Source organism: Spermophilus citellus (genome assembly GCF_964194105.1).
Source record: "Spermophilus citellus genome assembly, chromosome: 4".
Classification (NCBI taxonomy): domain Eukaryota; kingdom Metazoa; phylum Chordata; class Mammalia; order Rodentia; family Sciuridae; genus Spermophilus; species Spermophilus citellus.
This window is the reverse complement of record NC_138185.1, coordinates 191208946-191236871: the sequence shown is the minus strand read 5'-3', so window position 1 is coordinate 191236871 and position 27926 is coordinate 191208946. Positions and strand designations below refer to the sequence as shown.

Here is a 27926-nt window from a genome sequence, read left to right as displayed (position 1 = left end):
GAGCTGGTATTGAACCGTTATTTGGAGCCAGTATCAACACAGCAAGGTTTTATATTCTAGAGGTGGAAGGTGGAGTGTGCCTGAGGGGAAGAATGTAAGGAAACATAAATGTGAGCAGTTCCTGCTGGACATACAGTCAGCACCTTACAGAATGTTATGCTGGTGAAGAAAGGAGGAATCCATCACTTCTGTTGCAGAGATGAAAGTTTATTAAGCAACCGGCAGTCTCCCCTCGACTCCTCCACCCAGTGCACTTTGGGCCTATGTTGAAGAGAGGATGAAGATCAGTTCTGAAGGCCTCTCAGTCTTGCCCCTGGAGTTTGAAGGATTTCATTGTTTTTTTAATCCAGCGCAGAAAGCTTGAGATCCTGGTGTAGACACTTGGAGGTGTCCCCTCATCTTCCCCAAAGGACACAATGCCCTGGGCCACATTTTCACACACAAGGGGACTTCCTGAGTCTCCCTGTGGGCAGAGAAAAGAAGCTCTTAGCTTACCAGGTTCATATCCCACACCACCCACTCCCCAGGTGTGTGTGGGCACTATTAGAGGGCTGTGTGTGTGAAATCAGGACTGGGGCAGTCCTCATTCAGTCTGGGGGGCTCCAGCCTGACCCCGACTATTCCCTCCAGTTGACTGATGCCTCTCCTTTTCCAGTAAGTCTCTGTTCATGAAGTGACCAAAGGGAAATCAGTCTCCAGGACCAGAGACTGAATTGGTGAAAGGCTGAGTACATAGGGGCATAAGTAGTTCCCTTTGCCCTGATTCTCCTCAAACTCTGCTGTGCCCAAGGCAGGGAATAGCCAATACAGGTGAACTTACATGAAGACAATTCTTCTTCTCTTTTGGGTTCCCCACACAAATCTGGGTGGTGGAGTCATATATACTTTTGAAATGAGAGAGACATTCCTCGTCATTTTGGATTTCCAGCTGTACTTCATGCAGTTTTGTTGTGGATATGTTTTGGCCAATGAGTCCCCAACCGGCCAGAGTGCACACCATCCCTGGTGCAACCTGGGAATTTCTTGAGGGTAACTTGAGGAGGCTCACCTCAGCAGTCAGCTTGGCCTTATTTTTCAACTAAAGGCAGATAAAGGGAATTCTAATCAACCAACAACTCACGAAAATTGACACAGACACGGGGTTGCTTTTATCATGGCACGGGGACAAGTGAAGGGGTCAATTTGACAAGGAGTGATGGAAACAAGGCCATGAGGTTTTAACCCTCTAGGATTAACCTGTGTACGACCCAGTGGAATGCATGCCTCACCTGAAGTAACATGATGTCATTGAATGGCTTTCTTTTAAAATTTGGATGGGGGATGACTCTTCTTATAGGTATGACCTGCTGGGTCGTCTCTTGCTCATCGATGTCATGGGCCCCTAGGATGACAGTGATGGTTCTGTTCCTAGAGCAGACAGTGAGGTAGAGTCACAGGGGATACAAGTTGGTATCCCTGACGGAAAATGGTTGGCCCAGGGCAGGGCAGGTTGGAGTTGGGGGAAGCTACATGGGAAGAGGACTTGGTGCTGAGCATCTCTTCCCTTTTCTTCCTGGCAGCCAGGGTTGGTGCAGGTCCTAGAGTATGCTGCTCAGTCATGTACAGAACATGACCAGTCGCGCACAGAGACTGTCTCCAGGTGAGACTCTTAATTTCACATATTTGCACTCTGGGATCTGGGGCAAAACCCACCTCCTTCCCATTCAGCCTTGATCCACGTTCGCCTTTTGTATAACAAGCCAATGCACTGACTGCTCCTCTCTCTCCATAGCTTCCCTGCCCTCCATGGAGCTCTTGTCTTCAGGCCCAAAGGAGAGGATTCCCTGTGATGTTTTCTCTAGAAAGGTGAACTCACCTTCGCCAGCAGTGGGCTGCTGTCAGGACAAAGTCCTCACGAACAAGGAAACCCCCACATCGTTTTGTTGTAGTTGGAGTCTTGATCCGAAGAAATGCCATGTAGGGATGAGAATGAGGCACAGCTTCCTGGCCCCCGATGATGTTCCCTGAAAGAAAAGTTCTGTCCTGCCCTTGGTGCTCATGGAGCCAAAGGCTGAAGAAGAGGAGACTGGGATCAACTCCAGGGAAGGAAGGATTGAGTGTGGTGTTGTTACCACTTAGGGGTGCTGGGTTCATTGTCCTTGTTCAGCAAAGAATTGACAAACAGGATGCAGAGAGAGCAAGCAAGAAGCAGGTTTATTGAAGGAGGGACAGAGAGAGAGGTCTAAAGAGAAGGTTCCACAACATTCAGAATCTGGTGGGAGAGTTTGTCTTCTTTTATGGTCCAAGGAAATTTTTCCTTTCCTTATTCATGTCCCCTGTCCACCGTCTCCTCAGTATTATTGATTGGTGCTGTGAATACTTCTCTTTTAGTTATTCTATTGGTTCCCCACTTAGGAGAACAAACAGAATAATTTCTGTCTGATGGGGTCCCTGGCTTGTGTCCTCCCGCATTCATCAAACAGGAGGTAACCTCACTAGAGGACCCTCCATGCTCCTTTGTTCTTGCCCTGCCCCTGGTCTCCTCAATTGCCATGTAGCCTTGGCTGGCTCAATTCCTTATACATGTCCCTAGGGGAAAGGTCTAAGTAGCCAGCAGCAGCAAACATGTGCCCTGAGTGTTTGCCAGGCAGCATTTCTGGACTGAAGAGAGACCCACAAGACTCAGATACTCCCTCTGACCAAGAGCAGGGCAGTCCTAGCTCTGTAATTCCTGCTTCAGATGTCAATGTTGACTGACAGGATTTGAGTTTGGAACCAGTAGTAACGTCCCTACAGATCCTGGTCAGTCCTTTCTCTGAAGTGTCCCAGAATCTTCTTTCCCCTCTTGTTTCCCCCTTAGTTCCCACTGAGCTCCTACTGGGTTCTGCCCATAAAATCAGGATGCTGAGTTGTGTTTTATGTTTGTCTGCTGGAGCCAGACACCAAGTAGGTGCCCAGTAAAGGTCTTGGCTGTGTGAGGGAATGGCTCCTGAGAATCCTGTGGCTGAGGTTGGAGGGGCAGTGCTGGTGAGATTGTGAGCACCAGGGAAGATGGGGTCTGACAAAGCCATTGCACCCATCTGTAACTGAAAATGACCTGAGAGAACATGGGGCTGAACCAAGGCACATGTTACTGTTAAGGGGACGAGAATGCCCATGACTCTGAGATCAAATGGATCTTGGCTTCATTCCTGGGCAGTGTGAGAATGACAAGTTTGGAGAAGCAGGGGGATATTGAAGGTAGATATTAAGATATTAATTTAAAAACATAGTGGGCTTTACCTTGATTACAGAAGCCAGCCCCTTTCTCTCAGCTGCCTTTTCTTGGGGAATTGTTTATTTATTTTTCATATGTCTTTGTGAAAGGGCCTGCTTTCCAGATGTAAAGGTTACAGCTGGGAAAGGGGAAGGTGGCCACTGACTCTCATGGAGACCAGCCTTCTGCCCTGCTCCTCCCTTGTGCTCCCATCCCCATGAGGCCCGCCAGTCTTTGGGTGAGGTTTACCTGGCTAAGCAGAAAGTTGCTGGAGGAGCACCTGAGCCAGGATGGTGGGGTGCAGCGTCTGAGCAGGGCTGAGCTTGGGGCTGGGCTTCAGTTATTGGGGATAGTCACTCACCTGCCTCTGACCTTGGGCACAGAAGAAAGACCAACAGGAGCAGGAGTGGCTTCATCTTCCCAGGAAGGCCTCTCTGGTCAAAGATGTTGGTGCGTCCTCCTGGTCTTTAAACTCCTAGTGTTCTCCTCTGGTGTGTGGGGGCTTTTTCCTCTGAGATGATCTCACCCTTGCCTCACTGTCTGATCAAGGTCTGATGGTTGAGTTAGACTTTAGCCATGGGTTAGCTCCCACCACTCTTGATTCAGTGCTGACCACAGAAGCAGAAAACAGGAACCTATGGTCACAAGATGGGGTGCTATAGGTGCTAAACCTTGGCCAAAGTGAGTCTTGTGGTGTCAGAAATATGCTCATTTCCTTGGTTCTCTTTGAATGATGATCATGGAAAGATGATCATTTGGTGAAACCGTTTTCTTTGTAAGACTCAGGACATTGGAGATGAGATTCTTTGGCTGTGGCAGAAGACAAGAAAATATTAGTGAATAGACAAGATGTTGGGGCTGGGGTTACAGGGATGGGCAGATTGGGGTGGGAGCAATGCTGAAGATGGTGTGCCTCAGTGACCCATGTACTCAGTGTTCAAAACAACAATGACATATCCTTTGCCCAGGAAGCCCAGTTTGGTCATGGTTGCTGAGGACAGCTTGTCTCTGCTCCTCTGGGTGTCAGCAGGCTGCTCTTGAGATGCAGAGAGGGGAATCGTCTGAAGGCTCCCTGCCTCACAGGTCAGTGCTTATGCTGGCTGTCACCTGGGAACCTCCTTTTGTCTCCAGGAGGTTCTGCCAATGTGGTCTCCCTGAAGGGGTTTGTTCCTTGCAACATGATGATTGGCTTCTCCAGAGAGATCATTCTCTCCTAATTGCAAAGAGGCAGAAGTTGTGTTATTTTTCACCCAAGTTTTAAAAGTCAGATGGTATCAACTCTAACATGTTTCATTGCTTGCATCAGTCTCAACCCCAACCAGAGTAAACAGCCAGGGACAGACCTTGCCTGTAGAGGGCGCATTAAATGATGCTGTAAGAAAAGCTGGTGGGATGGGAGACACACAGTTGCTGTCATTTAGGAAAGTGTTATCTGCCAACCACTTTGGGTGTTTGTAAAGTTGATCAGAGGAACTAAACCACTAATCCAAGTCATCGCCTTTGGATAAGTTTGTGAGTCTGCTTTGTTTAAACCATGTGGAAATGGAAGGAGGTCTTTTCTCCCAGCGATATTCTGTTTAATAAATGAATGATACCATGTGAATTGGAATCCAATGCCAGAGAGCCAAAGTAGTAACCTTTGTGCGCTGTTCAGAGATCTACCTTTCTGAAATCCCACTACCATTTGCTACATAAATGACCCTGATGATTCCCTCTGCATGGAAAAAAGGAAGAATCATGAACTCAGAAATATTATTTATTTGGAACATCTCTGTTCTTTTAAAAAAATTTGTTCTTTTTAGTGAAACATCACAGTAGAATGTTTATTTGGCATATCTTACATATATATTATACCTTCCCATTTTTGTGGTTGTACATGGTATGGAGTTACACAAGTCATGTATTCATATATGAACAGAAGACAGTTATGTCTGATTCATTCTACTGTCTTTCCCATTTCCCATTCCCATCTCTCCACCATAATCCCATTTCCCCCTGACCAATAGGGTGAACCTCCACTCCTGCCTCCCCTCTGCCTATTGTGCATCGGCATCCACATATCAGAATGAACATTTGGCCTTTGGTTTGTTGGGATTGGCTCATTCAGTAAGCATGATGGCCTCCTGTTTCATCCATTTATTGGCAAATGGCATATTTTCTTTCTTCTTTATGACTGATATTCTATTGTGTATATGTACCACATTTTCTTTATCCATTCATCTATTGAAGGGCACCCAGATTGTTTTCATAGCTTAGATTTTGTAAATTGAGCTTCTATGAACATTGATGTGACCACATCAGTATAGTATGCTGAAATTAAGTCCATTGGTTATTAAGTGAGTAGTGAGATAGCTGGGTTAAATGGTGGTTCCATTTCAAGTTTTCTGAGTAATCTTTATACTGCTTTTCAGAGTTGCACCAATTTGCAGTTCCACTAGGAATATATGAGTGTATCTTTCCCCCCACATCCTTGCTAACATTTGTTGTTAATTGTATTTTTGATAATTGCCGTTCTTCCTGGAGTCAGATGAAATCTTAGTGTAGTTTTGATTTGCATTTCTCTAATTGCTAGTGATGTTAAACATTTTTTCATATATTTGTTGACCATTTGTTCTTCTTCTTGTTTGAAGTGTCTGTTCAGTTCCTTTGGCCTTTTGTTGATTGGGTTATTTGTTTTTATGTTGTTAAGCTTTTTGTATTCTTTATATATCCTGGAGATTAATGCTTGATCTGAGTGCAGGTTTTAAAGATTTTCTCCTATTCTGTAGGCTCTCTCTTCACACTATTGATTGTTTCTTTTGCTGAGAAGAAGCTTTTGAGTTTGAATCCATCCCATATATTGAAGTCATATCCTAAGCCAACAGGATAAGGATTTGGGCCTGCTTTTTCTTGTATTAGGCACAGGGTCTCTGTTCTAGTGCCTATGTCTTTGATCTACTTGGAGTTTTGTGCAGAGTAAGAGATAAGGGTCTATTTTCATTTTGTTACATATGGATATCCAGTTTTCTCAGTGCCATTTGTTGAAGAGGCTATCTTTTCTTCAATGTATGTTTATGGTGCCTTTGTCCAGTAATTTGAGATAACTGGGTTTAGGTGTATTTATCTCTTTTTCTTCTGTCCTTGCTATTGGTCTTCATGTCTGTTTTGGTGCCAATACCATGGTATGTTTTTAAATTCATTTTTTATTCTAATTTGGTATATACAACAGCAGAATGCATTATAATTCATGTGACACATACAGAGCAAATTTTTCATATCTCTGGCTGTATACAAAATATATTCACACCATTTGTGTCTTCATACATGTACTTAGGGTAATGATATCCATCTCATCACACCATCTTTTCTACCTCCATGCCCCGTCCCTTTGCCTCCCACCCCTTTGTCTAGAGTTTGTCTAATCCTCTGGTGCTCCCTCCCAACCCCACTATTAATCAGCCTCCTTATATAAGAGAAATATTTGGCATTTGGTGTTTTGGGATTGGCTAACTTCACTTAGCATTACGTTGTCCAACTCCATCCATTTACCTGCGAATGCCATGATTTTATTCTCTCTTTTTTTATTGGTTGCTTATGACAATACAATGATTTTGACATATCATATTTTTGAATCTAATGGGGTTTAATTTCTCATTTTTCCAAGTGTACAGGTTGCAGAATCACATCGGTTATACAGCCATGTATATACATACAGCAATACTAGTGTCTATTTTATTCTGCTGACCTTCCTATCCCTCTTTCCCCTCCCCTTCCCTCCCATCACCTCTCTCTACCCAATCTAATGTGACACATTTCTCTCTCTTTTTGCCCCCTCACATCATCATGCATGTATTTTGTATAACGATGATGGTCTCCTTCCATCTTCCATGGAACTCCCATTCTCCCTCCCATTCCCTCCCACCTCTCTTCCCTATTTAATGGTAATGTTCTTCTCATGCTCTTCCTCCCTACCCTCTTTTCAGTCACCCCCGCCCCCCTTATATCAGAGGAGACATTCAGCATTTGTTTTTTAGGGTTTGGATAACTTCACTTAGCATAATCTGCTCTAATGCCATCCATTTCCCTGCAAATGCCATGATCTTGTTATTTTTTAGTGCTTCGTAATATTCCATGTGTATCAATGCCACATTTTTTAATCCATTCATCTATTGAAGGGCATCTAGCTTGGTTCCACAGTCTAGCTATTGTGAATTGTGCTGCTATAAACATTGATGTGGCTGTGTCCCTGTAGTATGCCCTTTTTAGGTCTTTTGGGAATATCTGAGAATGGGAATAGCTGGGTCAAATGGTGCTTTCATTCCTAGCTTTCCAAGGAATCTCCATACTGCTTTCCAAATTGGCTGCACCAATTTGCAGTCCTACCAGCAATGTATGAGTGTACCTTTTTCCCCCATCCTCACCAGCACTTGCTGTTGTTTGACTTCACAATGGCTGCCATTCTTACTGGAGTGAGATGGTATCTTAGAGTAGTTTTAATTTGCATTTGTCTGACTTCTAGAGATGGTGAGCATTTTTTCGTGTATTTGTTCATTGATTATATATCCTCCTCTGAGATGTGTCTGTTCAGGTCTTTGGCCCATTTGTTGATTGGGTTATTTATGTTTTTGTTTAACTTTTTGAGTTCTTTTTATACTCTAGAGATTAGAGCTCTATCTGAAGTGTGAGATGTAAAAATTTGTTCCCAGGATATAGGCTCCCTATTTATCTCACATGTTATTTCTCTTGCTGAGAAAGAACTTTTTCGTTCATTTCTTTCATTTGTTGATTTTGGATTTTAACTCTTGTGTTATAGGTGTCCTATTAAGGAATTTGGAGCCCGACCCCACGAGATGGAGATTAGGGCCAACTTTTTCTTCTATTAGATGCAGAGTCTTTGGTTTGATTCCTAGCTCCTTGATCCATTGGGTTAACTTTTGTGCATGGTGAGAAAAAGGAATTCAATTTCATTTGTTGCATATGGATTTCCAGTTCTTCCAGTACCATTTGTTGAAGATGCTATCTTTTCTCCATTGCATGCTTTTAGCACCTTTGTCTAATATAAGGTTGTTGTAATTTTGTGAATTGGTCTCTGTGTCCTCTATTCTGTACCATTGGTCTACCCGCCTGTTTTGGTACCAGTACCATGCTGTTTTTGTTACTATTGCTCTGTAGTATAGTTTAAAATCTGGCATCGCTATACCATTTGTTTCACTCTTCCTGCTTAGAATCGCTTTAGCTATTCTGGGTCTCTTATTTTTCCAGATGAATTTCATGATTGCTTTTTTTTATTTATTCAAGGAATGGTGTTGAGATTTTGATCAGAATTGCATTGAGCCTTTAAGCTTCTTTTGTTAATATGGCCATTTTAATGGTATTAATTCTGCCTATCCATGAGCAAGGTATATCTTTCCATCTTCTAAGGTCGTCTTCTATTTCTCTCTTTAAGGTTATGTAGTTTTTGTTGTATAGATCTTTCACCTCTTTTGTTAGGTTGATTCCCAAGTATTTTATTTTTTTTTGAGGATATTGTGAATGGGGTAGTTGTCCTCATTTCCATTTCAGAGTATTTGTCACTGATATACAGGAATGCCTTTGATTTATGAGCGTTGATTTTATATCCTGCCACTTTGCTGAATTAATATACTAGTTCTAGAAGTTTCTTAGTAGAACCTTTTGGGTCTGCTAGGTATAGGATCATGTCATCAGCAAATAGTGTGAATTTAAGTGCTTCTTTTCCTATATTTATGTGTTTAATTTCTTTTGTCTGTCTAGTTGCTCTGGCCAGTGTTTCTAGAACTATGTTTAATAGAAGTGGTGAGAGAGGGCATCCCTGTCTTGTTCCAGATTTTAGAGGGAATGCCTTCAATTTTTCTCCATTTAGAATGATGCTGGCCTGAGGCTTAGCATAAATAGCTTTTACAATATTGAGGTAAGTTCCTGTTATCCCTGGTTTTTCTAGTGTTTTGTACATAAAGGGATGCTGTATTTTGTCGAATGCTTTTTTCTGCTTCTATTGAGATGATCATATGGTTCTTATCTTTAAGTCTATTAATGTGGTGAATTACATTTAATGATTTCCATATATCAAACCAGCCTTGCATCCCAGGGATGAATTCTACTTGATCATGGTGCATGATCTTTTTGATGTTTTTGTATCTGATTTGCCAGAAGTTTTTTGAAGATTTTTGCATCTATGTTCATTAGAGATATTGGTCTGTAGTTTTCTTTCTTTGAAGTGTCTTTGTCTGGTTTTGGAATCAGGGAGATGTTGCCCTCATAGAATGAATTTGGAAGTGCTCCCTGTTTTTCTAATTCCTGAAATAGCCTTAAGAGTATTGGTATTAGTTCTTCTTTAAAGATTTTGTAAAACTCTGCTGTATATCCATCCGGTCCTGGGCTTTTCTTGGTTGGTTGTCTTTTGATAGCTTCTTCTATTTCCTCATTTGATATTGGTCTATTTAAGTTGTGTATATCCTCCTGACTCAATCTGGGCAGATCATATGACTTAAGAAATTTATCAATGCCTTCACTATCTTCTATTTTATTGGAATATAAGGTTTCAAATTAATTTCTAATTATCTTTTGTATTTCTGTAGTGTCTGTTGTGATATTGCCTTTTTCATCCTGTATGTTGGTAATTTGAGTTCTCTCTCTTTGTTAGCATGGCTAAGGGTCTGTCGATGTTATTTATTTTTTCAAAGAACCAACTTTTAGTTTTGTCATTTTTTAAATTGTTTCTTTTATTTTGATTTCATTGATTTCAACTCTGATTTTAATTATTTCTTGCCTTCTACTGCATTTGCTGTTGTTTTGCTCTTCTTTTTCTAGGGCTTTGAGATGAAGTGTGAGATCATTTATTTGTTGTTTTTTTCTTTTTTTGAGGTATGAATTCCAAGCAATGAATTTTCCTCTTAGAACTGCTTTCATTGTGTCCCATAGGTTCCGATATGTTGTGTTTGTGTTTTCATTTATCTCTAAGAATTTTTGGATTTCCTCCTTGATGTATTCTGTAACCCACTGTTCATTCAGTAGCATATTGTGCATTCTCCAAGTGATGTAGGACTTTTTCTTCCTTCTTTTATCATTGGTTTCCAGTTTCATTCCATTACGATCAGATAAAATGCATGGTATTATCTCTACTCCTTTATATATGCTAAGAGTTGCCCTATGACATAGTATATGATCTATTTTTGAGAAGGATCCATGTGCTTCTGAGAAAAAAGTATATCCTCTTGATGATGGTTGATATATTCTATATATGTCAGTTAAGTCTAGGTTATTAATTGTGTTATTGAGTTCTATAGTTTCTTTATTCAACTTTTGCTTGGAAGATCTGTCCAGTTGTGAGAGAGGTGTGTTAAAGTCACCCATAATTATTGTGTTGTGGTCTATTTGTCTCTTGAATTTGAGGAGAGTTTGTTTTATGAACATAGCAGCACCACTGTTTGGGGCATATATATTGATGATTGTTATATCTTGTTGGTGAATGGTTCCCTTTAACAGTATATAGTGTCCTTCTTTATCCCTTTTGATTACATTTGGCTTGAAGCCAATTTTATTTGATATGAATATGGCCACCCCTACTTGCTTCTGAGGTCCATGTGAGTGGTATGATTTTTCCCAACCTTTCACCTTCAGCCTGTGTATTTCTTTTCCTATCAGATGAGTCTCCTGTAGGCAGCATATTGTTGGATCTGTTTTTTTTAATCCAGATTACTAGCCTATGTCACTTAATTGGTGAGTTTAAGCCATTAACATTTAGGGTTACTATTGATATATGGTTTGTACTTCCAGACATGTTTGTTTATTTTTGATATTTAACTTGATTTGTTTTTCCTCTTTGATTAGTTTTTTCCTTTACTGAGCTACTTCCACTGTTGATTTTCATTGTTGTTTTTCATTTCCTCTTCATGTAGTGTCTTGCCCTAAATGCTTTGCAGTGCTGGTTTTCTGGCTTTGAATTCTTTTAACTTTTGTTTATTGTGGAAGGTTTTTATTTGGTTGTCAAACCTGAAGCTTAATTTTGCTGGATACAATATTCTTGGTTGGCACCCATTATCTTTCAGCCTTTGAAATATGTTGTTCCAGGATCTTCTAGCTTTCAGCGTCTGTGATGAAAAATCAGCCTTTAACCTAATTGATTTACCCCTATATGTAATCTGTGTCCTTTCTCTTGTAGCTTTTAATATTCTCTCCCTGTTCTGTATGTTGAATATCTTCATTATAATGTGTCTTGGTGTGGGTCTCTTGTGCTTTTGTGCATTTGGCGTCCTGTAGGCTTCTAGGATTTGGATTTCAGTTTCCTTCTTCATGTTTGGAAACTTTTCTAAAATTATTTCATTTAACAGTTGCTCATTCCTTTGGTTTGGACCGCTATACCTTTCTCTACCTCAATGACTCTTAAGTTTGTTTTTTTTAATGATAGCCCATATCTCTTGGATGTTTTGCTCAGGGTTTCTTACCAGCCTTTCTGAGTTTACTAGACTCTTTTCGAGATGATATTTTTTGTCTTAGTTGTCTGATGTTCTGACTTCTACTTGGTCTACTCTACTGGTGATGCTCTCATTTGAGTTTTTAGTTTGGTTTATAATTTCCTTCATTTCCAGGATTTTTGTTTGATTTTTTTGTATAACCTCCATCTCCCTGTAGAGTTGTTCTTTTGCTTCTTGGATTTGTTTATGTGATTCATTGTTGAAGGGATCTTTCATTCATGCATTTGCTGTCTAAGGTCTTCTTTAAGACTCCATACCAACTGAAGCAAGTATTTCTTGAAATCTTTATCTGACCATCTCTCTGCTGTGTCTAGCATCTCCTGTAATGTTGAGCTGTACTGCATTGTTTGTGTTCCTTTTTTCCTTGTTTTTTCATGATGTTCATGTTTCTTTCCAGCTCTGTGTGACTCCTGTGTTATTATTTTCTCCTATAAATTTGTTTTGGTTTTGTATAGCTCTGACATTTCTCCTTTGTGATGGGAGACAATGTCTAGAGATGTTGGGTTTAATTGTAATTTAAATAAATTAATTAGTTTCATAAAAGGCATACAGATTCTCATGGAGTATAGAGAACTGAGGTTTGGTCTTAGGACTTTCTGTTTAGGTAGAAAGATGTGATGATATGGGGGTTAATATATCTTAGCTACTTTGGAGGATAGCTCTAATGAAGGGGCATATTAACAGGAGAATAGACAGGAGTATTTGGGGGTAGCTAAGTACTTAGGTGCCGTATAGAAAGCCTCGAAACATTCACCTATTTGCATTTAGTAAATTACATGTAGTAGAAGTAATAATGCTTGGGAGGAAAGGAAAAGGAAAGGAAAAGAAAAAGAAAGAAAGAAAAGAAAAAAAGGAGAAAGAGGAAAAAATATATATAAAAGGAAAAGAAAGAAACAACAACAAAAATGCACTCTTAGAGTTTTATTTTCTTCTCTCCCAGTAGGTGGAGTTTTGCTTTCCAGGCTAACTCTCTGCCCCTGGGTTGTAGGAAGCAATCCATGTGAGGCGGCTCTCTCTCCCCAGCTGGGTGTCTCTCTAATCCCAGTCGTTTAGGGTTGCTCCTGGTCTCTAGCCCCCTTGCTTCTCCTGCCTGCCAGGCTCCACTTCATGGGGCACTTCTCCACAGTTCTAGCTACACTCGGGGACTGCAGTTTCCTGGATGCCCCACTCTCTTGAATGACTGGGTGCTCTCTTTGTTTGTGATTCACCGAGCCATCATGGTTGTGGAGAGCAAGGGTGGGAGTTGGAAACCAGCAACCTATTCTGCCTGATTCCCTCTGATAGCAACACCCCCAAGAGCTGGGGAGAAAGGTTTCGGTTTTCGCTGCTGGTGGGAGGGGGAGTTGGAGGTCAGGTGCCTATATTGAATAGAAGTGGTGATAGAGGGCATCCCTGTCTTGTTCCAGATTTTAGAGGGAATGCCTTCAACTTTTGTCCATTCAGAATGATGCTAGCCTGAGGCTTATCATAGATAGCTTTTACAATGTCAAGGTAAGTTCCTGTTATCCCTAGTTTTTCTAATGTTTTGAACATAAAGGGATATTGTACTTTGTCGAATGCTTTCTCTGTGTCTATTGAGATGATCATATGGTTCTTGTCTTTAAGTCTATTGATGTGGTGAATAACATTTATTGATTTCCGTATATTGAACCAGCCTTGCATCCCAGGGATGAATCCTACTTGATCATGGTGCACAATTTTTTTGATGTGTTTTTGTATTCGATTCGCCAGAATTTTATTGAGGATTTTTGCATCTAGGTTCATTAGAGATATTGGTCTGTAGTTTTCTTTCTTTGAGGTGTCTTTGGTTTCGGAATCAGGGTGATGTTGGGCTCATAGAATGAATTTGGAAGAGCTCCCTCTTTTTCTATTCCCTGAAATAACTTGAAAAGTATTGGTATTAATTTTGTTTTGTTAAGGTTTTGTAAAACTCTGCTGTATACCCATCCGGTCCTGGGCTTTTCTTGGTTGGTAGTCTTTTGATTGCTTCTTCAATTTCATCCATTGATATTGGTCTGTTCAAATAGTGTGTATCCTCCTGACTCAGTCTGGACAAATCATATGACTTAAGAAATTTATTGATGTCTTCACTATCTTCTATTTTATTGGAATATAGGTTTTCAAAATAATTTCTAATTGTCTTCTGTATTTCTGTAGCATCTGTTGTGATATTGCCTTTTTCATCCCGTATGTTAGTAATTTGAGTTCTCTCTCTTCTTCTCTTCGTTAGCATGGCTAAAGATCTGTCAATCTTATTTATTTTTTCAAAGAACCAACTTTTAGTTTTGTTAATTTTTTCAATAGTTTCTTTTGTTTCAATTTCATTGATTTACACTCTGATTTTAATTATTTCTTGCCTTCTGCTACATTTGCTGTTGTTTTGCTCTTCCTTTTCTAGGGCTTTGAGATGAAGTGTGAGCTCATTTATTTGTTGTTTTTTTCTTTTTTTGAGGAATGACCTCCAGACAATGAATTTCCCTCTTAAAACTGCTTTCATTGTGTTCCATAGATTCCGATATGTTGTGTCTGTATTTTCATTTATCTCTAGGAATTTTTTTATTTCCTCCTTTATGTCTTCTGTAACCCATTGATCATTCAGTAACATATTGTTCATTTTCCATGTGATGTAGGATTTTTCCTTCCTTCTTTTATCATTGATTTCCAGTTTCATTCCATTATGATCAGATAAAATGCATGGTATTATCTCCACCCCTTTATATTTCCTGAGGGTTGCCCTATGGCATAATATATGGTCTATTTTTGAGAAGGATCCATGTGCTGCTGAGAAAAAAGTATATCCATTTGATGATGGTTGATATATTCTATATATGTCAGTTAAGTCTAGGTTATTGATTGTGATATTGAGTTCTATAGTTTCTTTATTCAACTTTTGTTTGGAGGATCTGTCCAATGGTGAGAGAGGTGTGTTGAAGTCACCCATAATTATTGTGTTGTGGTCTATTTGATTCTTGAACTTGAGGAGAATTTGTTTTATGAATGTCGCAGCACCATTATTTGGTGCATAAATATTTATAATTCTTATGTCTTGTTGGTGAATTGTTCCTTTTAACAGTATATAATGTCCTTCTTTATCCATTTTGATTAACTTACTCTTGAAGTCTATTTTATTCGATATGAGGATGGCCACCCCTGCTTGCTTACGAGGACCATGTGCATGGTATATTTTTTCCCATCCTTTCACCTTCAGCCTGTGTATGTCTTTTCCAATCAGATGTGTCTCCTGGAGGCAGCATATTGTTGGATTTGTTTTTTTAATCCATGATACCAGCCTATGTCGCTTTATTGGAGAGTTTAAGCCATTAACATTCAGAGTTACTATTGATATATGGTTTGTACTTCCATCCATGTTTGATTATTTATCCTGTTTTAAAAAAATTTAGTTTGTTTCTCCATGATGATCTTTCCCCTCGCATTCTGTCTTTACCGAGGCACTTCCCACTGATGGTTTTGGTTATTGTTTTTCATTTCTTCCTCGTGTAGTGTTTTGCTCAAAATGCTTTGCAATGCTGGTTTTCTGGCTGCAAATTCTTTTAACTTTTGTTTATCATGAAAGATTTTTATTTCGTTGTCATACCTGAAGCTTAATTTTGCTGGATACAGAATTCTTGGTTGGCATCCATTGTCTTTCAGTGTTTGAAATACATTGTTCCATGACCTTCTTGCTTTCAGTGTCTGTGATGAAAAATCCGTTGTTAACCTTATTGGTTTACCCCTGAATGTAATCTGTCTCCTTTCTCTTGTAGCTTTTAATATTTTCTCTTTGTTCTGTATATTGGATATCTTCATAACAATGTGTCTTGGCGTTGGTCTACTGTGGTTTTGTGTGCTTGGTGTCCTGTATGCATCTTCAATTTGTATATCTGTTTCCTTTTTTATTTCTGGAAAGTTTTCTGTAATTATTTCATTCAGCAGGTTACTCATTCCCTTGGTTTGAATCTCTGTACCTTCTTCTATCCCGATGACTCGTAAGTTTGTTTTTTTTAATGTTATCCCATAACTCTTGGATGTTTTTCTCGTGATTTTTTTTACCAGCCTTTCTGAGTTGGCTAGACTCTTTTAAAGATGATACATTTTGTCTTCATTATCTGACGTTCTGGCTTCTACTTGCTCCACTCTGTTAGTGATACTCTCAGTTGAGTTTTTAATTTGGTTTGTCATTTCCTTCATTTCTAGAATTATTGTTTGATTTTTTTATAATTCCTATCTCCTGATAAAGATGCTTAACTTCTTCTTTTATCTGTTTATGTAATTCGTTTTCAATGTGTTCTTTCACTGTTTGAATTTGCTGTCTCATATCCTCTGTAAGGTTCCATTCCATCTGTCTAAGGTGTTCCTTGAGTTCTTTATATGACCATTTTTCTGATGACTCTAGGTCCTCCTGAATATTTAGGCTGTCCTGCATTGTTTGTACTCCTTTTCTTCCTTGCTTTTTTATGCTGCTCATGTTACTTCTTTTTCTGTTTGACTGCTGAGTTACTGTTTACTCCTATAAATTTATTTGATGCTTGTGAGGAAAGGTATTAGAAGGGAAGGGAAGAAGTCACTAAAGAGAATGAGAGTAAGTAGGTAGAATTCAAGGAAGGGGGAATAAGGAAATTGAAAAGAAATGAAAGACAAAAGAAGAAAAAAATAGGAAATAAAAAAAGCAATTTAAAAAAAATAATAAAGAAATTAAAGTTAGAAGAAAAAAATTTAAAAAACAACAAGAAAGAAAAATGAAAATGAAAAAAAAAACCAAATAAAAAAAACAAGAAAAAAAAAACTAATAATTGCAGTCTTAGAGTTTGATTAACTTCTCTTCCAGTAGGTGGAGCTGTGCCCACCAGGCCAAGCTTCTCCTATCTATACGCGGGAACCAATCACTGTGCAGCAGTTCCTCCTCCCAGACTGGGTGAGTCTCCAATCCTGAGTGCCTAGGGCCTCCTCTTGTATCTAGTCACTTCCCCACTTTTCCTCTAGCCAGGCCCCTCTCATCGGTGACGCTCACCACAATACTGGCTACACGCCAGGTCTGCTGCTCCCGGGAGCCCTATTTTCATAAACGACTGGGCAGACTCTCCCTGTTTGCCATTCCCTCAGACCCTAAGTTTGTAGAGCTCAGGGCTGAGAATCCTCAGGGAATTTTACTTGCCCTCCGGTAGCCACGCCCCTGGTAGCTGGTGCAAGAGACCTCAGTTGTCAGCACTGGTGGGAGCGGTAGCCGGGAGGTCCGTGTCTCGGGTCCCGCGCCACTTCTGATTTCCCTGGTCTGGCTATCGCGCTCACAGGAGAGCCGGGAGGGGCCCTTAAGGTTTCCCCAATGTGTGGAAAAGGAAGGATATGGAATTACACACCTGTAGCTGCAGGTTTCAATGAAGTTATCTCCTCCTCCGCAGTCTGGTGATGTCAGTTCTCTGCCATGGTGGTATCTCTTGCAAATGGCGACAGTTCGTTTCCCTTTGCCGGGTGACCAATGCAACGGGTGGGTCCTTACTTTCTCTCCCAAGCCCCATTTCAAACCTGTGGCCACTACCTATGAAGGCTCGGTTGGCATTTACCTCCGTAGGATCAGAAGGGCTGACCAGTTGTTTCAGCTGGATGGATTAGTGCTGAGTCACAGATGTTTCTCTGAGGGAAGCAGGCGAACGGGAGCTTGAATTCAGCTGATCCGGGCTCAGTGTGCATTCTGAGAGGCCCAGACTATTCGCCCCAGATCCACGTCAGCTCAGCATGGCCTAGTGATCCTGAGCAAACAGATTTAGGTTGTTTACGACTCCCTATGCCTGCACAGCTGAAGAGGTCAGAGACTTGATCTCTCCGTGCCTGCCGCCGTGTTCAAGCCACATGCTAATTTTAATTCATTTGCTTAAGTTATTGTATAAATCTTACAACATTAAGAATTAAATGCATATTAATTTTTAACAACTAAGAAAAAGAAACTATGGAAATATTAACTGGTTTGTTTTCTTTCAGTACTGGGGATTGAACTCAGGGCCTTGCATTTTCACAGACTCTACCATTGAGCTACATCTCTAGCCCTATTTATTTTGAGACAGAGTCTCACTAAGTTGCCCAGGCTGTCCTCAATACTTGTAATCCTCCTGCCTCAGCCTCCCATGTGCCTGAGACTAATAAATTTTTTAAAGCATTAAGAGAATGTTTAAGCTGTTGGGCTGAGGATAAAAGGAAATTGCATTGCATGTACAGCATTGTCCCAAGTACAATACACTGCTTAACTTTAAACATCTGTGTGGGAGACAGGCAAACGTGTTACTTTTGCTTTCTATTTTCTACATTTTCTTAATGACACATAATAACCACAATTAGACAAGTAATTTATTTTTTAAATGCTTGCTGTTGGGTACATTAAGTTTCTTTTAAAAGCAAAACTTTAATAAATGTAGATGATTTGCTGTTAATTAGGACGCCTACACTGGAATTACTCATTTTGAAACTTAATGTTTGCCTAGAAAGATTGTAAAATACAGAGAACACAAAGATGGAAACTTAAATCACCAGAATCTAACAATTTCGAGACATAGTTGACTTTTGAACAACATAGGTTTGAACTGGATAGGTCAGCTTGTATGTGGATTTTGGCGGTCAGGTGGATTTGTGAAAATTTTGAAAAAGAAAAAGGAACCTCATAGCCTAGAATATTGAGAAAAATTTTTTAAAGGGTATGTCATAAATGCATAAAATATATGTATGTAAGACTCTATTTTACCATTTGCTACCATTCAGTATGCATGCATCTATTATAAAAGTTAAAACTTATCAAAACTCACACACACAAACTCAGATCATACACAATGCCACTCAGTGGAGAGAAAGGCAAAAAAAAAAAAAAAAGTGAAGAGGCTGCATTAAGTCTTGACTGCATGAATGAACTGCAGCACATCCTCATGCACTGCAGTAATTTCATAGCCATCTCCAGTTACTGTTGCTGTGAGCTCCCATGTTGTGACTCTTTAAAAGCCCCTGTAATGCTGATCATCACCAGGTGAACTCCACACTTTCAAAGGTGGACAGTAATTAGTTGTTCTTATAAAAGACCTGAGAATGGGCTCAGCTAGAAGCAATCCTTCACTTCCAGTGGAGTATGAACATTGGCATTACCACATTTTCTTTATCCATTCATCTGTTGAAGGACATTTAGGCTGGTTACATACTTTAGCTATTGTTAGTTGAGCTGCTATAAACACTGATGTGGCTGCATCACTGTAGTATTCTGATTTTAAGCCCTTTGGGTATAAACCAAGGACGGGGATAGCCAGGTCAAATGTCTACTATGAGACTTCTGTCAAGAGCTTCCCTCTCTGGCCAAACAGACAGAGGACTAAAAGGACAATTATTGTCATTTGGCTGCCCAGCTTGCTTTCTCATGTCACATTGTGTTAGTGACCTGACTATCTTTTAGGATATCAGCCCTCTTTCATCCTTAGTTCAATTGGTTTGGGTGGAACCTACCCCAGTCTACACTGAGAAGTAGGAGTAACCTGGCTGAGGTCAATCAGAGGATTCAACTCTTTGAGCCTCAGCAACTTGTTAATTTAGGCCAGTGAATGTTCAGTGTGAGAATTTTGCTTGAAACATTGAGATGAGAGGGGGACTCTATCACACTGAGTTTTGGTAATTAAGTGAGAGATGTATAAAATCTCCCTGGGAAGAAGCCATGATGACGAATGGTTTGCCAGGTAGGATTAGAGGGTGGTAGATGTGCCTTGTTACTGCCTGTCCATCACTCTGGTCATGACCTTCCCCTCCCCAAACTGTGCCCTGCTCATTTTCTACCAGAGGGTCAGCTCTCCAAGGGAAGGAGACAAATCTCCAACATGCTGGTCCTAGCACAAGAGGTGGAGGCACATCTGCTAAACGCATGTCTGCTACAGAAATTACCTTAATGAGCTTAGCAGCGGGGCATGGAGGCCATGGATGGTTGTATCACTGGGAACCCAGAATGCTTCACTGGCTAACACCACATCCTACAGTCTCCACCTTATGCTCTTGGGTTCTCATTCTGAGCTGGAACAGGTGGGGCACTCTGAATCATCAGCACCCGGTACTGATGTGGTCACTGCCTGTTCTCCCACAACCACTCAGAAGACGTCATCAGACCAGGCAGTGGGTGTAGGAAGCTCTCATATAAAGCCCTCTATGATGAAATGCCTTAAAAACAGACAGAAACACAAGATCAAGGAACCCACTCCACCTTCTTCTGCCCCTGGGGACTAAAAGAAATCAAGAACGAAGCTCCACAAGCCCTTCTAAGAAGATGCATTTGTGCCTGCTCCTGTTGGCCTTCTTTCTGCCTCCCAAGGCAAGGGCAGGTGAGTGACCATTCCCTCCCTCAGAGGTCCAACCCTAACCCACAGGGGGCACAGAACTCCTATATCCCTTCTGCACACCCCCTGATACAGCCTTCTACCCAGAGCCTTCTGAATCCCAGTTCCAGCCCCACTGCAGAACCCCAAGAGAGACACTGGGTAAGCTAGCAACAGGAACATAAGGGGCAGAAGTCTTTTTGGGAGAAGAGCCAGTGGATTCAGTCCCCTGCCTAGATACCATTCTGGTCATCTGGAAAGTGGGGCTTGGCTACAAGTGCACCCCAGAGGGTGGAAGGGAGAAAATGTTCAATTCTCCTGGAAAGGGGCAAAGTGGGTCTGGCACCTGTGTCTGGGGTGAGACAGGTGCACCCCTTGCCAACTTCTTAGCAGAGAACTCTAGAGCCCAGGTGACCCCAGAAATGCTGGAATCACAGTCCCCAGAAAACTTCCTTTTCTCAGTCCCAAGCCACTCCATCCCTTTCTCCAACTCTGTTTCTATTCCCAGACCTCTGTTGACTCCTTGTTTTCTAGTAGGAGCCACTGTGGCAGACACTAACTTCTCTGCTTTCCAGAACCCCAGCAGCACTGCCCTACCAACTCTCACCCAGAGACAAACTGGAGCCATTCCTTTGTGCATCCCACGAACTACACGTCAGGCCTAGGAAATAGGACAGAACAACATCTAGAGTGAACTGAAATCCTGGCCATTAGCAAGCAGCCAGTGTCCTAGGCATCACAGCACTCAGGAGGGCCTCAGAAATTTCTGGAAACAGAAGGCTCCTCTGGGATTTCATTGTCCCTAAAAATGTATGCTCAACTCCACCTATGTAAGGAAGAAGAATTCGTAGACCAATACCTGCTTTCTTTACCTTTTTCAGAAAAGGAAGGTGAGGCCCTATCCCTCAGCCCCTGCCCAGACTGAGGTCATCCAAGGTTCCCAAATGCCCCACAGTTCTGGAGGCATGGAACGGATGCCCATCTGCTGGATTCAGGGGGTGCACACAAGTGAGGTGACTTTTTCTTCAGGGGAGATCATCGGGGGACATGAGGCCAAGCCCCACTCCCACCCCTACATGGCTTATCTTCAGTTCTTGAGTCAGAATTCATTGCGCACTTGTGGTGGCTTCCTGATACGAGAAGACTTTGTGCTGACAGCCGCTCACTGCTTAGGGAGGTGAGGAGCAGGAAACAACCCAGACCCTCCTGGAGACATTCCAGAGATATCCCTGATTCCTTCTCAATGTTAGCACAAAATGACTGGGCTAGACACAAACTTCACAGATCAGCAAAAGCCTATATTCAGGAACAGAGTCACACCTCTGATGGACTCACTTTCCTGGTAGAAAATGAGCTACTGGCCAAAGTGAGAGCTTATGCTTACATAGGTTACCCTGAGAGGTGATTTTAATTAATAAGTGTATCAGTTTGGGCACTCAGGAATTTGAGATCTGTTATTACCTGGGCCAAGGGGAGGGTTCTGGGTCAGTGGTCAGTATTTAGGATTTATCTTTATTGGGCCAGATGGAGGGACTGAGAAGGATCAATGTTTTACCCTCTTTCCAGAACCTGCCATTCCATGCTTGATAAATATCTCCTCCCTGAGAAAGAATGTACTTGGAAGGGATCTATATATTGCCTTCATCCTCATTCTCATTTCCCAGGCCATATAATTTTGCAGTTTGTTGTTTTCCATATTCAGTACTCAGTAGACACACAGATCCCTGGAAGAATATGTACACGAGATAACTTCAGGGATGGAAAAGAGGTTGGGAAAAGTCTTACGAGGGGTAGGCAGGCCGACTCCAGAGGCACTACAGAATAAGAAAGACCGGGGTGGCCAACCCTGCCATATAAAGAGCTAGGAGCATGCTTTGCCATGGAATGGAAACTAAAAAAATTGCATGTGTTTTCCTGGGCATGATTGAATCCTGAGAACCTATGGTTCAGATATCAGTGGCCTCAAAAAACTACCTCAATGCTAAGAAGCAGAGGGCACTGTCACTCAGCCCAAGGCCTCCTGTCCTCTCTGCTCCTCCTCAGCTACAGCTCTACCCTGGCCCTGCTGTAGCCTGCTCTTCACAGCTCCTAGATGTATTCTTTATGACTCCACATCACCCATGACCACGGCACTCTCTATGCAGACCAATGAACGTCACCCTGGGGGCACACAACATTAAGAATCTGGAGAAGACCCAGCAGGTCATCCCAGTGAAAAGAACCATCCCCCATCCAGATTATGACGATCATTACTTCTACAATGACATCATGTTATTGCAGGTATGTCCCCCTCCCAGCTGCCTCTGCCCTCCCTAGTACAGATGGTACCCTCCCACCATGACCCTACCCCTTTACTCACTTCCATCCTGGCCATCATGGTGTCTAGGCCCAGAGGCCCTTGTATAAACTGAACTCTTTCTTCTCCCCCCATAGCTAGAGAAAAAAGCCAAGTTGAATCCAGCTGTGAAGCTTATCAAGCTGCCCAGGGGCAAGGACAAGGTGAAGCCTGGGAAGGTGTGCCTTGTGGCTGGCTGGGGCAGAGTGGCAAAAAATGGCGGATACTCCAACACACTGCAGGAGGTGGAACTGACATTGCAGGAGGACCAGGTGTGCAAGAACCACTTCAGCAATTACAATAGTAACATAGAGACATGTGTGGGGGATCCAAAGAAGAAAAATGCTTCTTTTCAGGTAAGACTGAGTGTCTGTCTCTCTTGGCTCTGAGGAGAGAGATAGTTGGGGGAAGATCTGGGGCCTGGAGACCAGGCAGCATGAGCCTCCCTCACCCAGTTGGCTGTGATTTCTCCCTGGAAAGAGAAGAAGGGAGCAGCTGGGAGTACCTAGGGCCTGCATTGAATGATGCCTGCCTGGAAAGCTGAGCTTGCAATGCTCCACACTGCCTATGTGTGCAGTTGCTCTCACTAAGTGGCTTATCAGTGCTGTCACCCTCCCTGGTCCCTGGGCTCATCCTCCATGCTGGTGTCTGTGCCACTCACCTGCTTCCACAACCTTGAACAATGCAACAGTGGACCCTCACACTTTCAAAGGGAGACGATCCCAGAACCTGGGGAGCAGGATAGAGGCTGACCCCAGGAGGGAGGTGAAGTAATAACAATGTCCACAGTCAGAACATATCAGCTGAGGGCCCTTAGAGTCCTGCATAGTCCTCTGAACGCAGACTCGGCAGGGAGGATCCAACTAGGAGGATACAGGCTCAGTCCTCCCTCTTCTCTCTTCACAGGGGGACTCCGGAGGCCCTCTTGTTTGTAACCATGTGGCCCAAGGAATTGTCTCTTATGGGAAAAAAAATGGGAAACCTCCAGGCGTCTACACCAAAGTCTCCAGATTCCTACAGTGGATAAAGGAAACCATGAAAAGCCACCAAGTGCAGGAGACAGACTAAACCACCTCTGTAACTAACCTCCTTTCCCAGAACTGAGTCTAGAATCACCCTGGAGGAGGTGCCCACAACTGAATAAATGTCCCTTAGCCATGTGGGAAGGCTGGTTTCTTCTTTATTCACTGGCCTTCATTCACAGGGCCTGTGTGCCAGGCAGCCAATGACACAGTTCTCCTATTTGCTGCTTTTCCCTCATCTTTCCCCCTCAACACCTGCCTAAACCCCACACAAAGCTGTGACCCAGCTCCTTCCCACCTACTCCAGTTGTCTCTGGGGCTTGCCCTTCTGCCAGTGTTGGAGCTGGGCACCACCAGGAGAAATTTTTGATGGCTCTTGTCCTGGGTCTCATGGTGAATTTTCTACCTCCTTCCATGTATGAGGGGACAGAAAGGAAGGGGAGAGCACCATGGGTCCTGGAGGCCAGGTAGGCACAGCTGAGGTCACTGGTCAAGGACATGGTCCTACCCCCTGGGCACAGGAAGGGCCCTCCTAAACAGAATATGTCTCTTCCCCAGGTTTATCCTTAAGAGGGGCAGTCCTTGAATAGCCCCTCATTCTCACATGGAATTACATTCCTTCCCTGCCCTTCTCTGAGTTCAGGGTCCACCTTGACCTCCAACCTCATGGCTGCCCATTCTTCTCCATCCCTGCTCATATTCTATCAACTCCACTCCAGGCCACACTGATCTGGGCTGCTCCCTTACTCAAATCCCTCCACCTAGGACTCCCAGATCTCCATGGGGTTCCATCAGGCTTTTCCATTGGGGTGCCACCCCAACTCATGCCCTGGCAGAGAGGGGACATCATAAGAACCAAGGCAGTGCTGGCATCATGCAGGGTTCATGGAGGACCTGGCTGGCAGGATCTCTCTCCAGAACACTTGGTCCTTCTTTCACTTGGGCACAGATAAAGCAACCCCTCACTTTCAGCTTGATGTCCTCCTTTGTGCTCAGGGTCCACTGGCCACCTGATCACTCAGCAGCCTAAGCCTCTTTCAGCTTGTTCCTCTTGGTCACAGCTGGCCTGCAGCCTGAGACTCCCTGCTAGTCAGCTAGGCTTTATCAGTTGTGAAAGTTCCAGAAAAGAGTGTCTTTCTGCAGAAGGACTGTGAAACACAGGTTTTTCCATCAATCACACTCATTGAGCACTTCATAATGGCCAGAACTTGGGGATATACGTTAACACAGTAACAGACCCAAGTGGAATGGACAGTGTTGAAGACTTTCCAAATTTTCCTGCTCCACCCTCCCTATCAGTCCATAAGGCATAGACCTATGTGAGAAATCCATTAGAATTCAAAATTCATATCTTAGTTTTATTTCCAGTTAAAGGCAATATGAATATGATATTGCATGATGCTCTAGGACAGAGACTATGAAATTTGGAAGTGACTTTCATCATTTGGTTTGTGGATGTGAAGCTGCTGAACTATTCACCAGAGCTTCCTTCTTAGGAGAGAGGGCAACAAATAGGGAAGAAGATTACCAGGGCAACCTTACTTTCATTTGTTTTCAAAGTAGCAGATATAAATGCAAGTGTACAGATTCACACTGAAGGAGACACACACACGCACATCCAGTTGGACTGCTCAGAAACATAATCCCCGTCATTACTGCACCCCTGCCATACAGAACAACACGAATCAGGGAGGCTCCTGGGGCCTGGGAAAATGGAAACATGGCTCTAATATTCAGGCCATCATGGTTACTGCCCCCATCCATGTCCCCAGTGCCACCTGGGAATGTCTGTGGTGGGAAGTTCCTTCTTGGATATGGTGTGTAACTTTTTGTTAATTAAAGGTATGCCTATGTGTGGCTAACCCTGCAGCCCTGGATCAGGGTCTGCTCATTAATATGGGGCACTGGAAGTTTAGCACAAGTTCTAGCTCTAGATTAATGCCCCCTTGTCCCAGACACACACCACACTACATTCTTTTTAGACATGGAGAAAAATCTCTCTCTTCAGTTATGTAACTCGCAAAAGTATGCCCTTTTCCATCCCTTTGTGTACAAATCATGCTGCCACACAATCTCATAATGATCTTCTATAAGGAAAGAGCAATGGATGTCACACAGCTTTGCATTTGGGGCTGAAAGAAATTCCTGCATCTAAGACATGCTAGGACCAGGCTCCTGCACTGGAAAAAAAAAAGGAAAACACAGAAGAAAAAGCAAACAAAAAATAGTATTTAGAAAAGCGACTTGGTCATATGCCTACATATCCAATTTAGGAGTTACATCTCCTTTGAGGAAAAGGTTCTGTGGTTTCAATAACTTTCAAAACTATTGTTGTAAGCCTTCATCCTCCTCAGGAAGAGGAAGAAGAAAGGAATGTCCAAGGGTAATGACTGACCAAAGGTATCACACAATGTGGGACAGACCTGGAAGATCCCCGCACTACATGCCAGAAAGGGATCTTACGTGTCTTCTAACACCCAGCCTAGGATGGCTTCCCAGCATCTCCAGACATGAGATGAGTTGCTTTCTGCTCAGAAACCTCCCTAGAGAGAAAGTCTCTGTGCTGAAACCACCCAGAGGCACAAATGAATGGACTCTGAGGCAGGTTAGCACCTTAAACAGGCTGACTCCTTCCCCTCTTCCTGGTCTGAGAAAGAACCCCCAGTCTTCCCCATTTGAACGGAACCCCTTTCTTTATCTCACCCATTTTTCACAATAGTCCCAGAAACTGAACACAATTAAGCAACAAATGTATCACTTATAGTAACTTTGAAATCTTTTTCATGTTTTTAGAAGTCTATCCATTCATGGTAAGCCACAGGTAAATTCTAGGGCATTTGAATACACACATATACATACACATACATACATAGGGAGCATATATATAAGCTCCAGATTTTTATTTACAACCTATTTTAATACACCCATGATGCTTTCGTTGAAATAGTCACAGAACTGAACTTGGGACTCAATGGGTTAATCTATAAGACAGGAAATGCTTGGACTCGCCAAGACCCACTTCCCCATCCCTCCTTTCCTCCAGGCCCACTGGAAGTCAAATCCCAGCACGGCCAGGGAGAGAGCTGCAACATGGTCCCAGTAGGACACAGAACCAATGGAATGCAAGGTCTGCTCATGTGTTTGGGGATTGTGTGTTGGTATAATTCTGTTTCCCAGCCCAACGCCATACTGCTGCCAGCACGATTCTTGGATCAGCTACAGAACTTACAGGACTTCTTTGGTGTACTGTCTCTCACCCATCACTGCTTTTTACCAACAAACATATTTCACCATAAGAGAAGTACAGAAGTAGGTTCATGTGCCATATCACCCAGAAGCAGCTAAACTGATAAAATTGTGAAAGAGTCCATGGAAGATAACAAGGACAGATGACAGACCACCACCTGTGAGATTGGGATGCTGCACTGGCTTTAAGCCAGCAGTAAAGGTATGCTTGTGTTTCCCCACAGCTAGAATACCTGGTTCCAGAAACAAAGAGGTGCTGGTAACAGTTTTCCCTTTGACTATCACATGTAGTGGTTCACACTCAAGCAATTTTGCATCTATCTCCACAGTCTTGGTCTTTGTTGGCCTAGAGGTCTTAATCCTTGAGAAATTAATCAACTGTAAAATAAGTGGATTCCTATGGTACCTGGGTGATTGGGACTGACTTCCAGGAGAAAGGGCATTCAAAATAAGTGAACATCAGTGAAAGACAACTGCAGCACAGAAATGGATACCGTTGAGAATCTTCAAGAATAGGGTTGAAGTCGTTATAGGTGAAGAATCCTACCAGGGAGGATATCTGAGGTAAGAGTCTTCTGAACAGCTTCTCAGAAATCACATAAGACCCCTTCTCATAATGGCTTTCCCGCCTTCTTGGCCATGGACCCTAAAAATTCTCCTTAGAGAACTCCCGATAAAGGAAAAAATCTTGGGATTACCAGGTCCCTGCTGACACAATCTAGCTGAGACCAACCTATTGCTGGCTTTCACACTGTCATTGTGGTTTTGAACCACTGAGCTCTTGGGCAACTGAGGCACACCATCTTCAGCATTGCTCCCACCCCACTTTGCCCATCCCTCTAACCACAGCCCCTCCATCTTCTATATTTACTAACGTTTTGGTATCCTCTGCCATAGCCAAAGAGGCTCATCTCCATTTATCCAACTCTTACACAGGAAAGGGTTTCAACAAATGATCATCTGAAAGTCAATGAAAGCCAAGGAAATAAATACTTTCCTGGATCTATCACAATGATATGCAGATTCCTGAGTCCCAGGACCCACTACTGGCCAATGTAACACTTCCAGCAACCCTAACTTCTGACCACAGGTTCCTGTTTTCTGCTTCTGTGGTCAGCATTGAATCAAGAGTGGTGGGAGCTAACCCATGGCTAAAGTCTAACTCAACCATCAGATCTTGATCAGACAGTGAGGCAAGGGTGAGATCATCTCAGAGGAAAAAGCCCCCACACACCAGAGGAGAACACTGGGAGTTTAAAGACCAGGAGGACGCACCAACTCTTTGACCAGAGA

The 27926-nt window shown here is 42.5% G+C and overlaps 2 protein-coding genes across 2 annotated transcripts; one reads left to right on the top strand and one right to left on the bottom strand.

The window, feature by feature from the left end:
• Window positions 1–301: 301 nt before the first annotated feature.
• On the bottom strand, window positions 302–3666 carry LOC308647238 (mast cell protease 1A-like; the record flags this gene model as incomplete). The annotated part of the gene is made up of 5 exons (XM_081291292.1): window positions 3597–3666; window positions 1856–2003; window positions 1269–1407; window positions 821–1078; window positions 302–463 (listed from the first exon to the last, which is right to left on the bottom strand). Exons 1-5 carry the CDS (start codon window positions 3649–3651, stop codon window positions 302–304), a joined length of 762 nt encoding a protein of 253 aa, XP_081147418.1. The 5' UTR covers window positions 3652–3666.
• Window positions 3667–19911: 16245 nt separating this feature from the next.
• LOC308647232 (granzyme B-like) lies at window positions 19912–23433 on the top strand (the record flags this gene model as incomplete). The annotated part of the gene is made up of 5 exons (XM_081291288.1): window positions 19912–20036; window positions 21060–21207; window positions 22175–22310; window positions 22464–22721; window positions 23272–23433. Exons 1-5 carry the CDS (start codon window positions 19982–19984, stop codon window positions 23431–23433), a joined length of 759 nt encoding a protein of 252 aa, XP_081147414.1. The 5' UTR covers window positions 19912–19981.
• Between the last annotated feature and the right edge of the window lie 4493 nt (window positions 23434–27926).